The 16,028-nt window shown below is 38.4% G+C and overlaps 2 protein-coding genes across 2 annotated transcripts in view; one reads left to right on the plus strand and one right to left on the minus strand.

The window, feature by feature from the left end:
* The window catches only part of LOC139697856 (uncharacterized), a 486,545-nt gene that overhangs the window by 64,052 nt on the left and 406,465 nt on the right, over positions 1-16,028 (plus strand). The window lies entirely within an intron of this gene.
* LOC139697912 (uncharacterized) overlaps positions 1-16,028 on the minus strand; it is a 310,000-nt gene that overhangs the window by 2,028 nt on the left and 291,944 nt on the right. Inside the window, exon 2 of the mRNA XM_071596773.1 lies at positions 2,990-3,292. Within this exon, the coding sequence (XP_071452874.1) occupies positions 2,990-3,270 (281 nt within the window). The 5' untranslated portion in view covers positions 3,271-3,292. The remainder of the gene's footprint in view (positions 1-2,989; positions 3,293-16,028) is intronic.

Consider the following 16,028-nt stretch of genomic DNA (forward strand, 5'->3'; position numbering starts at 1 on the left):
ACATTTTGCATCCTAAAATTATTGTTAATTCAAATTTAGTAGTGTGCCGTTTAACTGCTGTGCCATCTGAAGTTGGTTTAGTGTTTTCATGAACAGAAATCGAATGACAAGGCCACAAAAAAGAATTTTTATGACCGGCATCAGAATATTGAACCACATTCTTCACCAATGTCCTGGTTCAAAACTGGTCAACAAGTCTAGACCGAAGAACTGGCCGCAAGAATTAGCAGTATAGTTTTCATTCATAAATCTATTTCATTTTGGCTCTTCTACTTTGATTTGGGAGGTTTTCCATCAACCAAACGCAGTCTCTAGCTATAAATGCTATAGGTTTTTAATTTTGCAGGTCTAATGAAATTATTATCGGTAAACTACCGGCTAAGGTAGGTTTTTGATTAGTACAAGCTATCAAATGGTATAGCAACGATTCCATTATCTCTCTTAACAAAAGACAACTTGACACCCAAAATGCAATAATATGCTATATAATAGGCCCCACTCAATACTGAATACTTTCTTTTTCCCTTCACTCTGTCCAACATCCCTATCCTACTCCTGCCACATCCCATTGCCCGTCGAAACGCGCTGCTTCCAACTTTCCACCCTCTCGTTGGTTACTCTCGACAACTCTATCTCCTTTCCCACCTACCTAGCACCTCCTCGTTTGTATTCCTTTCAGCCCACTTCACCTTCTCCATCCTTCACGCCCACGTTCCGAAAGCCTCCAATCTATTTCTATCATCCTGCTTCAATTAACTTGTTTCCGCGCTGAAAAAAACCATGCCTCATATCAAGGTTTTGATGAGGCTTGTATTTGCATCCTCACTCAACGTCCCTGCCATTAACTTCCTTCTCCTTGTGGAAGCTTCTATGCCTTATGCTATTCTTCTCCTTGTCTCAACTACTATGACCTTTTTTGTCCAAAACACTTCCAAGAGAGGTAAACTGTTCCCATGCACTTGATTTTTCCATCCTATTTTAACATTTAGCTTAGCTTATCTACTTCCTAGAAAACCATACAACCTTTGTTTATTCTCATCCTATACCTGTCGAGTTGACCTTTCAATGTGCTCAGCATAGTTTGAAACCCCTGGGCTGGCTGACATACTAGAGCTTGATAATCAGTAAACCTAACTGATTTAATGAATTGTCCCCCACTTTCATTTCTCTCTCCAGTTGTTTCCGTGCCTCTTTAATCATTCCCTCCACATACACATTGAAAAACATGGGTGATAATCTGCCTTACTCCTCTTCCTACGTAACACTGTCCATCCGCACTCTCCATCTTACGCTCGCACCTGAGCAGTCTGAGACATATACAGGTTTCGGATTAGCCTCCCAGCCCTCCAATCTACTCCTACTTTCTGCAATACTATATATTCATTAGGTTTTACCAATTCACTCTATCAAACTCATTTTCGAAATCTATGGAACAGGCAAATGCATTCTGATTGCATTTTATATTCCTCTCTATTACGAGTTTTAACCTCATTACTGCAACGGCTTTACGCGTACCTCTCCCCTTCCTGAACCCCAACTGATAATCCATTAAGTAATAATTTGCTCTGCTCTTCATCTTCCTATTGAGTATCCTGAGAACAACTTTAGCTGCCTGCGAAATCTAACTTATTGTCCTGTATTCCTCACATGATGTGGGCTTTACCTTTTTTTTGGAATAGGAGCTAACACTGATCTGGTGAAGTCTTCCAGTCAAATTTCTCTCTCACTCATGCTACGAATTTGCCCATACCAACTCTTCCTCCCACATTTTCCCAAACCTTAAATAGTTCTGCCGGAATGTTTTCTACCCCCAAGGCCTTATTTGATTTAAATCCCTGAATTCCCTTTCTATTTCACCTTCGAGTAAGCCTGTGCCTAAGCTATCCTCATTACATAATCTTCTCTTTCTATGCCTAGTCCTGCTGGCCTAAGTTCTTCTATGTATGTATTTCTTCCACCTTTCTTGGATCTTTGCTGGTTCAAATAATATTTTTCCCAACTTATCTCTGATTTTTATCACAGATTTTGCCTTCTCACTTCATTATTCTAACATTATTGTATAGTGCACTAATTTCGACCTTCCCTACTAATTTCAACTTTCCCTATCCTCGCATTGTGTTTTCCGCCACGCTTCTTATGCTCTATTTGTTACCCGTCTCACTTAATCATATAACTCTTGATACTTCCCTCTGCCTGACTCTGAGTTTACTTTCTTCAATTTAATTCTCTCATTTATCTTTCTAATAATTTCTTCGGTAATCCATGGTTTCCCTATCCTTTTCCTATTAAAGGTTTTTATAGTTTCTTTTGCAGCTTTCGTTATCCCTTTTTTGAAATAGTCCCATATTTTCTCGATAATACCCAGCTTCGTTCTCTTGATTGCGTTCTTCCTTGATTTTCTCTACAGCCTCCTGATACATCTTCTTTGTCAATCCAACTAATACTTCTACATTCCTTTTCGTATATCTTTTCCCCAGCTTTATCCCGTAGTTTCTAGGACTCATTTTCTCCATCCTGTCCATAATATAAATCTTGGGAAAAATAATTGTGGTGGTTTTCCGTTGCCTTCCTCAATAGTATTTTTGAAGTAACACCATCACTCTTTGATCACCCCAAAGGAGTTAAACGCGTTTGCAGCCGCTTCACTGAGGAACAGAGGCTGCACGGACTACCTTTTGTGTGGCTCCTATCCTTCGAACTATCTGGCGTGGGTGACTCTACCAGGAGCAATTTTTAATCCTCCTGTCAACACTGCTCTAGGGGTCATCGGAACGCACAACCCCTTCCACCACGTCAAGGTTTTACTCCATGGAAGGTTTAATATGTAAAACAGCATAAAAATAAATCATATCGGATAGATTATAGTTATATAAGAGTATGCTGGGTCTTTTCAGCATACATTAAATGTCACTGGGTGATGCTTGAGGGATTTGAAATGTGCACACGGCACCGAGGCATCATTTCATCCACTATAAACGTGTTTTCTCACCTGCAGCGGCTCTTGTAGACCACCAGGAAGACCATGAGGCTGAAGAATCCTCCCAGGGTGGCAGCTATCCTGATTCCAGTCATGGGGTCGTAGGTGCTGTAGTACTCTTCCCTTTCCTTCTTGGCCTTAGCTTGCTCGATTATCTTCGGGTCCACGGTGGTCGCGTTCACGGGGACAGCCCACTGAGTAGAAGCCTCCAAAGTTCTGAACAATTTTGGGGCCTCTGAAGTGCCGATATTGCTCGTTGCTGGGGCAAGTGAAGGGCGTCCGGCCGTTTCCATGACCGGAAGGGTCACAGACCGTCTATCGAGAAAGCAAATAAAAAGGATTTTCAATGAGACATGAAGACGTGCAATAAGTTTTTTCCATCAACTTCGAGAAAAATAATTGTTTTTTTTATTTATAAGGTAGGAGTAACATTAGTAATTGGGAGATTTGACTGACAGATGAGGTCATTAGGGATCGTGGCGTAATTTGGTAGAGATAAGACATTCAGGGAATGAAGAAAGGGTGCGGAGAAACCCAGCGCCGGCATTAGCCTCCTCTTAATGATAGACGCCAAGGGAACATTCAAAATTTAAGATCCCATCCGACGGACGGCATACTCTACCTGAAGTGCTCTCTCAAAGCACCCAAGAGTACGGATCGGGATACTTTAGCAAAACTTTTGTCACATCCGGGATTTGGACCGAAGTTGGATCTCATTTTACCTTACCTTAATATAAGTCTTATAAATGATGCAATATTTTTATTAATTTTCATTGTAAATTAAAAACTCGCTTTGGTCTCTCTCTATGAAGGCAAATTTCTCGAAAGATAGCACTACGTTTTTCAATTAATGTGGCAAGGTTTATATAAAAATACAAGACGACATTAACTTGAATACAAATTACCGACAGGCCGTGTTTTTGATGGTGTTGCTTCATCGTCTGTAATTTTTATCGTTCTATTTCGATGTGTTACTTTTAATCGAGCGCAAATTAGGCGAAGAACATTTCATTGTATGCATCATTGAGTAAATAATTGTTTTAATATCATCCTTTTCGAACGGACTCTCCATTTATTTTAGGTATGTAATAAAGAATGAAATAAAAAAATTAGCACATACTTTCTTTGCAAAACTACTCATCTTTCTTAGCGTCTATTTTGTTGAGACAATTAGACGCTAAAAAAATTAAATAAAACGAAATAAGGCATGCAATGGTGTGATATGCAAACTTGTCATTTGCGCTCAAGATAATTGAGTGCCTTTATTCCGCGTAAGCAGTTCATTAGTTTTAAAAGATCACATTTTTGACCTCAGTTTGAAATAAAAATTAGGAAAAAATAATTTATTTTGAATGCTAGCGATCCCAGCTTACCGCTACAAGGGCTCAGATTTATACTATTTGGGTGAACCCAATTATTACTATTAATTGTATTTTTTACCGGTTAAGGTAGGAGGTTTAGTATTATCTAATAGTATACAGAAATAGACCTATTAGTATTATCTAATAGGTCTATTTCTGAGCCTCAGCTAACACAGTAGAGTGTAACACCTTGTACTATAATTTTTCTTCAATTCTGCGTACTCTCTCTCCACCTTCATTTTATGGAACACGAACCCTAGCCTGCCTATTTTCCTCCCCTTTATCATAGTATTCTTGATTCCATCACCAATCGATACTTTCACTGCCTCCTTTGGTCTTCTCCCAGAAACCCTCTCCCCTCTCATGCCTAGTGCTACTTCGTTTGATTTTCGTTCCGTCCATTTTACTTTCCCCGACGTTCTTTACACCTAAATATTAAGTTTTCAATCCATGCCAGACATCATATCTCCACGAGCAAGTTTTCTCATCTAAAAAATGTGCTATAAATATCGGTTTTCACTTATCCTTTCTTTAAATCTTTATTCAAGGTTCATTTCATGGCCTCCCATCCCTTTGTTAGAGCTTCTTTGCCCGACTCATTTTTTTTGTCTCTACTTCTTTCACTATGTTTGTCTAAAGCACTTCCTAGATAGGCGAACTGTTCTACCAACTTTAATTTTTGCACACCATTTCCAATGTATAGCCAATTCTTTGTATTTATCGAACACGTCGTGACCTGTGTATTTGTTTACAATGATTTTCATCCTATACCTATGACATTGTTTTGCCTGAAGCACGAAGCAATGATTACAATCCTTTTATTGGCTGTCTAATTAAAGCTTAATCATCGAAAATCTGATTTTTTGAATTCCTTACCTAATTTAGTGCATACTTCCAAGTATTCATATGGATATCTTGGATTCAAAATCACGCGAGATAATGTACTACCCTCTTTCCCCTCTGTCTAACACTGCCCATCCCGATCCTACATCCTGTCCTACCCTGTGCATTACGAGACATGTGTAAATGGCGAAGAAGTCGACCTTCCGTATACTCCTATATTTTGTGACATAATGATTAAATTCACTCAAATTAATCTATCGAACGCCTTCTCGAAATTTACGAGACAAACAAAATACTTCATGGTTGTATTATATATTTATTGCTCTATTTGTGACCTCATTATTGCAATAAAATCACCTTTACCTCTCCACTTCCTGAGACCGAACTTGTCGTCCCCCATGTTGTCATTTTCCCTCTTCCCCATCTTTTTGTCTAGGATAAAAAGTGCTAACTACGCTGTGTACAAATTAAAACATATTGTCAACGAATCCTTACACACGGTTGCTTTTCCTGTTTCGGAATGGTAATGAATACTGATCTAATAAAGTCTTCTGACCGAATTCCTACATAATTGATGTATTTCCAATCTTGCACTCATGTATGCCTGAACATTTACTATCCTCTCCGACACTACATTGCCTTTATTCAAGTATGTACAAGTATGGCTACTTCTCTGAACTATTTCCCCTACTAACAGAGACGAAGACTATTACGATTTTCCTCTTATTAAGTGGAAATTCTAATTATTACGTGGAAAATTGTAATAGTCTTCGTCTCTGTTATTATGGAACAGTTCCACCACATCATTACACCTGAATCTCTAATTTACATTGTCCTTACTATGTAGCTCCTCTTTGAGTTCTTTGCATCTCTCCCGAATCAATTCTGGATCGATTAATAATTTCCGATAATTTTTTCATAAAAATTTATAGCCCATAACTAACAGAAAAACTTTTCATCTGTATTTTAAAATTTACGTTTACTAATAATAACTATCTTTTTTAAAGCTGTACCGAACTAAATGGGTGTTAAATCTTAAATATCCGACCGAAGACGTCTAATGTTCAACGAAAAGGGCTGTTCGAATAGAATAAATGTTGTGCAACTCAACAAAGTTTAGTTTTGGCTCGCTTCCTCAAGAAGTTTCATGAATACCAATAAACTGCGGAAGATGTCGCAGCAGTAATTTTTAATGGAATCGTCCGCTAATTTGCATTTCAATGCAACGATATCAGAGTGTAAAATTTTCAAAATGTCCGAGTTTAAGAGGATGCTTCGATAGCTTAACTGGCTAAAGCACTTGGCCGGAGTTCGAGGGATCCGGGTTCTAATCCCAGTCAAAGCGAATGATTTTTACACTCTGAAATTGTTGCATTGAAGTTCCATGAAGATGAATATAATACTATTGAATTCTCAAATGTTGTAATTGTCAGAATAATGGCCTGGAATGCAATGTTCTATACTTTACATTCGTACTCAAATCAGTATGGAAACATACACACTTGTAGAATGGTATCGTTTGTGAAAAGGTGAAGAATGTTTTGAGGAAACATCGATTTTTGTTGGTAATATAACACTTTCTACTACATTGCGTTTGAAGAAAGTAACATTATTGCCCACGTAAATTTGTTAAGCGAAGAAGAAGCGAAGAGAAGCAAAAGGGTTCTCTGCTTTAGAGGCTGAAGTATTTGGAGCTGAGGAAGACTAATCTTTCAATCACCTCCATTGAAACGGACGCTTCACGAACACTCGCGGAGGTCATTACTGCTAAGCAATTAAAATTAATCATGAAACGATTATAGCCACTGAATGGTAAAGTACATTGGCTAAATCTTCTAAATATGTATTACTACGAAGGTATTTTACTAAAAGCTTATATAGGGCACAAGTTTTATGTCGCTATATTAAAATAAAACTAAAACCCTGGCAAGGAACTTGAAAATCAACGCCTAATATACGATAATTAAAATTTTAGCTTGTTAATGGAGAGTTCACTTTCGCGAGAGGGTATCGCCTAATTTTTGCATATTATAATTACCAAAGTTAAAGAGGTTCTCGTGTAAAGGAAATTGAAATGTGCGGTTTATTGTTTCAATTTTTTTCTCAAATCTGATGGTGATAGTTTAATAATTTTTAGGGGTGTGCGGATAAAAATTATATCGAATTGATGAGCGCTTTCATTAATGCTCAAGCGAAGGTTTTCCTTCATGTTAACATGAGCGCATTTATTTTATCGCAGTAGTAGAAATAAATATTAAGGAAGCAAATTTTAGCGATTATTTATAACTATGCTTCTTCACTTAAGACTCAACAGGCAGGGAAATATTCCTACTTCTACAAATGTAGGCACCATAACGTATGTGACCTAGCTTCATGGCAGGAAACGTGAATTATAATTCATTAATGCAGAGCTTTAGTACCATTGCTCGTTTTTTGGAGATAATGTTGCATTTTATGAGGTGATTGTGCAAAGCAAAAAAGTTGTTACATTGCGGCAATCTTTGATATTATGGGTGGCTCAGATAAAAATGTGAACACGAGCAGAAATTACTAGCGCTTCATTAATAAGGAGAGATTGCTGTTTCAACTAGATCTGCTTCTATCTGGTACTTGTTTAATGGTTATAAGTCATGAAGTAATGGCGTCATACGGCGCGCCCTTGTGTAAAAAGCAGCAGCTGCTCACTGTAATCCCTCTATGTTCAACTTCCTTGCTAGGCATTAATTAAGCGCGGAACATTCATGAAACAAACTTATGAGATTGTTATTGCGGAGCGAAAGATTACTAAATGTGAGGCCGGACACAATTTTCAAGAATTAGTTGTTACATAGATGTATTATTGTTGGTGAAGAGGAAATTTGCTGAATATTAGTTATTTTTCATGGGTCATTGTCCAAAAATTGTATTTATACTTAATGACACTGTTTTAGCCATTACTCGGTGGAATTTCCCCATTTTACAAATGAAATAGAAATTCGACCATAAATATTGACGACCAAGGTTTCAGGACTGTGGGGCATTAGCAGATGCTTAACTTAATTTGAAATACTTTAACCAAATTCATCTCACTTGTACAGAATTACACAGGGTTATGGAATGACCCGTTTTCAATAAAGTGTTGATTTTATCGTGAAACGCTACATGACATTTTTGATGACGCGTTGACTATTTCCAAACTCTCCTTGGATGAGTAGCATTGATTTTCTCAAGATGCTCAGCTAGATGAAATTCTAATGTACACTAGGAAATTCGAGTATTTTCCCGGAATATCTGGTACCAAAAGAATTACGCAGGTTATGTAAAAATGGAGTTGTCATGCCTCCTTCATTTAAATACATGCATAAAATTGTTACCTTCATTTACGGAAAACCTGCATTAATTGTTTCTCGGATATTTATTATAGCTTTTAATACAAAAAACTGTCATTCCCTGTATAACATTTTTGATACGCCTTAAATTTTGACTTCCCGCGTACATGGCGTAGGTGACATGATTGCGATTTTTCGCGTTCGAGTAAAGTTTGATGAATTTGTATGATATTTTATTTAAAATTTAATGTTCTTGTTCGCTTGAAGGTTTTGAGGGAGAGGAAAGATGATATTTGGCAGAGATCTAAAGGAGACGGGAGAGGTAGATACATGGCTTTTTGATAAGCGATGGAAAATTGAAGACTGTGATTGCGGGAAGTGGAGCTTAGAAATGTCCTGGTAGTTTAGGTAAACCCTTCTAAAACACCTTAAGCGGTGGACTGCCTAAAAAAAATCTGCCACCATATACTTTGCGCCATGAAAACAATAGCCAGCCTTGCGCCCATTGGGAATCCTCACTTTCAAAAAATTCACGAGAATGGTTAACACGCACCCCTCCCACCCACCTCACTCCGTGAATTACGACGGCGAGGACACGCGGTATTAAAATCAATGTGGGTTATTGACAGGGGCGGTAAGAAGAGAGGGCAGAAAAGGGGGTGGGAGGGGCGTGGTGGACTGGGTGGGGTGAGGGAATATCGCAACGGTCCCGCGCGTTTGTTAGGTGGTATGTGTGTGTACGGGGGGGGGAAGTGCCCAAGGGGGAAGAGGGAGGGTGGAAGTGGGAGGATGCGAGCAGGCAGAGGGGATGGAAGAAGGGGGAGCGAGAGGGGGAGTGGAGGAGGAGAGAGAGGACGCGGGGAGGGGCTAAAGGGGGGGGGGCAGTTGTTCCCGAATCGATACACACGCAGCAGCTGCCTCGACGTGTTCCCATCCCAGACGTACCTACCTCAAAACTCTTCCTTGCCATCCCTTAAAATGTCCCCTTGCATCTCGCAAGGGCCCAGCGTTGGACGCCTCTCGCACACAGCCCGGCCCCCCTCTCTCTCTCCTTCTCTCCTCTGAACCATCGCTGTAGAATGTGTGCCTCCCCCCCCCCCTTCGCCGTGGTTCAACTTTTACACGGGGAGCTGGCGCCCTCGGGCGTGGAGAGGGTTGGTGGGTGGGTGGGTGGATGGCGTTGGAGTTCTCCGTGGCCGCGGTTGAGGTCAAGGAGGCGGGAGGAATATTTCCGTGGGAAACTGAAATGCGTGCGCAAAGGCGTCGAGGTGGAAGGGGCATGTCGGTTTGGTCCATAAATGACGTCCTACGAGGGTTGTGGGATTTCGGTCCACCGCGTCGCTCTGCGGGGCAGAGTTTCGGCCAACCGCGACGTCAGGAAAGGTATAAGAAAACTGTACCGGCGGGTAAAGAGAATTGGAGTGTAGAAATATTCGCTCTCGCCCTTTCCGTATCCTTAGAGAAAGGGGTCGAGATGTGTACAATTTATTGTTAATAATTTTTTGTTCTCGAAGCAAAGACGCGATAACCGAATAACAATGCAAACACCAGGAATGCAATTTATTCTTGTATGTGCACTCCTTTCTTATGAAATACCTCCTAGAAAATTAATGAAATTTTTGGTACCTAGTACACGCAAATCTGTTCCTCTGAATTTTAATACAGCTTAGAAATTATAAACTCTAATAGTTGAATATATTGTGCTTAAAAAGGTTGAGATAACTGTCAAGAAAGCGATGTTTCCAGCTTAAAATTTAAACAGGTTTCCACAACTCCCTAACACTTGAGCTACCGTCTAATAAACCATGTGAGAGAACTCTGGAATCATATTGAAATGACCGATGCTTTGATGATCAAGTAGATAACGAATTTGCGCATTTTATATTTTAATAAACTTGCTTGTATTAAAAATTTCTATGTTTGGATCAACTGTTGTTTTTGTCAAGGAACTCCGAAAATGTACCTGAAAATGCCATACCGTGTCGTGATCTCATTTAAGTGAGGTCCTTTAGGTGACACAGCATCGAATGATCTGTTCAAATTGTTGGGAATGACGGAGCTAAACAATATAAATCTATTAAACAGTGTTCAAGAGAATTTTGTGAGAATTGAACTGTAACATTTCTTACATTCCACTGGCCATATTATGATTATGTTCAACTTTTTACTTTAATAATCTATGGAGCGTAATGCTTTATGGATGTGAGAGCTGGTCTTTGAGGTGAGGGGATGAACGTTGATTGGATGCTATGGAAATATGGGTTTGGCTGAGGTTGGAGAAGATAAGTTGGAAAGAGCGGAAGGCAAACGCTAAGATTTTAAATAGGGTGGGCGAAGGGAGGAATTCGCGGGGAAACCCTGAAAAGGCAGGGAAAGGATGCAGAGTGAAAGAATTAATGAAAGGTAGTGATTTGTTGAAGGCCTTGAAGTGAAAGAGGGGAAGGGAGAAGTTAGGAAAGCGAGGTAGAGGAAGGCTAATTAGACAGCATTAAGGCAAGGGGAAGTTATGAAGAAATGAAGTAAAATATGAATTAGGACAAACAAGAGTAAGTTCTCGCGATTCATTCAAGGAAATTTACTTATTTGAGGGTGGGTTTTGGATGGTTCCTGGGGACCGTTTGCTTCTGGGTATAGCGATCAAGCTGAAGTTTTCATGTTATCTGGGAGTCAATGGTCTGTAGAGACCGTCTAGTGCCTACCTTTCCATTGCAGGTAGCATGCATTGGATGAAATAAAGGCGAACAGAAACTAAGAATAAATGAAAAAAGAAATAATACCTGAAAAAAGGGAGTTCTTGCAATACTTAGAAGTAAGTAGTGGTTAGGAATTTTCCGAAGCTTACCATTAGAAAGGTAAAACTGTTTGAAGTAATGCATGATTGTTTCAGTTTAGTAATATATGGTAAGAATGCGTGAAGCTCATATTAATTAGCTTAATTTCTAATCTATTTTAAACATCCCATAAATTCTTCCATTTAGAAACTAAAGACGGTGTCGTTGGGGTGGAGCTCACTTTAGTCTTTTAGTACTTTTATTTTGGCGAAATAAATTTAGAGCGTAGACATTTCCCTGTTAATTGCTGAGAAAATAATTAATTTATGACAAATGTCGAATTCGGGATTTCAGTGGAAGTGTACGTTCTGAAAATAATTAATTTATGACAAATGTCGAATTCGGGATTTCAGTGGAAGTGTACGTTCTGTTATGTTGGAGAATGAGTAGAGCATTCAATGATATCTCATTGCGTGAGTTTAGCATTCGATTGGATATTTTCTCAACAATTACTGCTACACCATCAATCTGAGTCACTCGAAGTATAATTATTGCAATTTTAAATTTTAAAATAAATGAACTCGTTAAATTTTAGATATTTAATCGTAAATGATATGTATTTTTGTATATATTGAGTAATAAAACTGTTATGTGGAAAAGCCAAGTTGGTAATTTTTCAATTTCAATATAAATTGAGTCATTTGGTTAACCTAGTCTTCTTTTGTTCAAAATATTTATTTATTTCGTTTCAGAATGCGACTGGTGACTCGAATATTTTTGTGGCTATAAATGGTAGGCCATAATGTGATATGTGATCATAAAATGACAGTTTTAAGTACCAAAATGCTAGTAAAAGTACTAGTAGTTATATGTATCATAATTAGATACAAAATGTATAATAATACCACAGAATTTATCACCCGGGAATTGGTATTGCTTAATTATTAGTATTTGGATCATGTATCATTCCAGTAACTTGATCAATATAATTTTATTTTAGAAATATTTTGATACTATGTCAAGCTTTTATTTTGGCAGGTATTATTTGAATATTTATGAGGGTTGACATTTTGGAAAATAATCTTGAATTATTGGCCGAGTGATAATTTAGAATTTTAAGCACGAAGACACAGAGATAGGCAGGTACAACGTTTTCTCGAACATCTCCCTATTACATTCTTCTCCCAAAAACTAATCGATAACTAAAACTACTTACATTCATCTTCTCTTCGTCTTCTTATCACAAATTTAATATCCAACTGAACGATGAGAATATTTAAATAGCAGCTTTGCGGAAAATATTTTCCACAGCTTCTTTTTTCGGACAAATGTTCGCAAAGAATTCCATTTGACAAAAAGGCATGCTGTCGTATTACATGCTGAAGGTATCAGCATGTCTTTCCTGTGTAGATTCTAGATCAGCTATCGATGGTGATGCATGAGTGAACAAATACGCCTTTGTAAAAGCGTTCTTGGCTCGTTCATTCAGTGTATCCGCCTATTATACCTGTAGTTATATTTTGGAGGGCCATCAGTATCCCACCCACTTCCAACCCATCCACTTCCTCTCTTCACCCACCCCATTTGAAACCTCGACGTTTGTCTCCCCTTTTGTCCAACTTACTTTCTCTAAAATTCGCCACACCCACATCTCAAAGCCTTCCATTCTTCGCTCATCCTATTGCCTCAAAGACCAAGTCTCACATCCATGTTGTACCGAGCTCCATATTAAAATCTTCACTGATATCTTCGTGGCTCACGCTATCAAATATTAATCTGCTATTTTCACCGCGACCATTTACACATTTTTAACCCGGGAGACATACGGTGCCGAAAGAGTTTGCTTTGATCTACTTTGAATCGGTAGCCGTCCCTTTTCTAACACGAATCTGCTCCATGCTATTAGCGGCAGTCTCCCATTTTTTTTCAAGCACCGTTGGGGCGTCCGCTCGCTTTCCCAGCCTCCTCTCGTGTCCTTTCCCTCTCGTCGTTTTCTCGCAACCCCTTCTCCCTCCCCACCACACCCACCTGCTCTCCTCACCCCCGTATTTCCGACCGCATTTCTCCCCATTACGGGTCACCCCCCCGCGACGAGGGAGGAGAGCGTTTACCTGAACGGCGCCTCCCTCAAGTCCCACTCTTGTCGAGGATTATGATGACGTACGGCGTTCTGGGGGCCACTTCCCTTGAGCGTGGAAGTGGTGGATGGGTGGTGGGAGGCAGGAAAGGCAGAGCTCGGCACATACATACCCAGAGGAGAGTCGGTATTTGCAGTGAGCATAAAGTTACACCCACTCCTTTCCTTGCTCAGGTCGTGCTAGCTATAGCATGCGACCTCCGAGAGTCAGTGGCTGGGAAATAATAAATGATAATTTCGATATCGTTATCATTATTATTGCAAGTTTAAAAAAAAAATTTTCACACATTTATTATTTTTTAATCAGTTTAAGCGTTTCTACACCTCTGTCAAGTGATGTAAAAATCTGATTTTAATGGGGAAATGTCAAAGCCAGTCACAATAAACTTACTCTGATTATAAATTGAAAAACTCCTCTCGTTAAGAATCAGCTCCCCTATACCACTCCTTAAATGCTCTTACCCAACACTTTTAGTATTGAATTGCGGAAAAGCTAATTGATTCTACACCGAGTTCTTGGAGGCGTTTTTTTACTTCCTTTTTGTGCCCATATTTCTCTCATTCGTTTACCGTGAGCTGCTTTTGTCTTCCGACCGGGTTGTTCGGGTTTCTTCTAATAATAATTATAAATTATTGTGATTATTATACTGGGTGACTTTTTTGGTTTGATGCGATTAGTGTTAAATATTACAAATTTTACTGAAACTTGGCAGTTGGGTACCACGTACGATTTCAAACCGTCTTAGGTCATAAATCTTATTTAAATTTTCTCAAGTTTTTCGGGATTTTTTTTCAAATTCATACTTTTGGAAATGGAACATATTTCACTCTATCACTCCCATACTTGATAGCAAGTATTTTCTCAACTTTTTTAGCATCGGAAATTTTTTGTAGCTATGGTCATTTTTTAATTAGTGCAATGAGTCGTTAGATACTCTATATAGAAAAATATATGAAAGTAACTGCCTACAGCCGGTGGTTCAGAGATAATTTTAGCTAAGCAGTAACTTAAATCTCACCATCAAATGTATTACAATTACACGAGCTCTAGTAATTTTGCTTAAATTGAAAAAAAATAATTACCACAAGGCATATTCCGTATTAATAAAATGGATCTTTTATGGCCATTATTTTATGTTACCGTTTGCAGCTTTCTAGAAATATTCACTTCATACTTCATTCGCACGTGGGATCCATGTGTGCGAATGGTTAACTTATATGCCGTTGTGATAATCCAATAAATGATCCCTCTGAAATTTTTTTTGGATATTTCATTTTTATTTAAATAAAACTGAAATAATCAAATGTTTAATGATGAAAATCATTTGAGAATATATAATTAGAGTAATACGCTCAATTTGATTCCTCAAATAAAATGCAGCGTGGATCATGTGGTATTATCGTGTAAAGAGCGTATGAAAAATGCCCGTATATTATTTTAAAGCAATTTCTGACAAATGAGTAAGTCTTTTCAAGAAGTTTGTGATTTTGTATGAAATTAATAAGAGAATGTGACACATGTGTATGTTCTAGAGTTTGAATACTTGTGTAAATTATATTTAATATTTGCATTGAAACTTGCTTTTGGAAAAAGGCATTTATTTTATGCACTGTTTCGATAGTATCATTTTCCTTACTTCTTTATGAGGTTTGGTAAAACTAATAAGGATAAATTTCACTCCGATGTCAGCTTTAGAGTCGCAATATGTATTTTCCTTATAAAACTCTTGAGCGGAAACTTAATGCACGGAGTTACTTTTATTTTAGATGTACGTATAGTAGTCCCAAGACGAGTCCTCTTCACAAATAAATTTTCAAAAGATTTCTTTCATTTTTTCGGATTTTGGAACAATGATGTGTCATTACTTTTCCTTCTCTTCCAGAACCAAATAATATTTTACCTCTTGCCATGGATATAGAGGTACATGAAAAGTCTATCTAAGCCTCCAGCAAACGTAGATTTATAAGAGCTGAGGTCATTTGCGTCATAGGGGATAGTTCGGGGTAATGTATTGGAGATAGGATTTTCAGGGAATGGGTGTGAAGGGAAACCCGGCGCCTGAATTGTTAACTCTTAACAAAATACAGGTATGTCAAGACTCAACATTTCAATGTCACATTCAGTGAACGGCGTAGTACAACTTGTGCTCTCCACATGCGACCCAAGTATGGATCGGGATACCACTAAACTTTTCTGCCACCGCCGGGATTCGAATCCGAGGCTTTGAAGTGGTAAGCTAGTACAGAATCCACCGCACAAAATCGATTCCGTCATATCATTATGATATTTCCAGCCATTTCAGTTATTTGTGTTTACCTGTTTTATTAACCTCTAATCTGATCACATGGAACGCCTTGCTTTGATCCAACTCATCGTAAAAGATCGAAGATCGTATACGATTATCAGTTACTTTTAAACTCCCTCAAGTATCTGTTATTGAATAGAGATGATATATTTTCGATTTGGGACGAAGTAAAATACCTGGATGATATTTTTTGAGCTCTGTGAAAGTTTTCCCGTCGACCTTTATGGCGCGATGACGTTGATGTTTGAAGTGATAGCCCATTATTGTTTGACTGTTTAATCATAAAGTAATGCCTGTTTTAGTACTGCTAAATGTTTAAAAATCA

Source organism: Hetaerina americana, unplaced genomic scaffold (assembly GCF_022747635.1).
Source record: "Hetaerina americana unplaced genomic scaffold, ioHetAmer1.1.p SCAF_8, whole genome shotgun sequence".
NCBI lineage: Eukaryota > Metazoa > Arthropoda > Insecta > Odonata > Calopterygidae > Hetaerina > Hetaerina americana.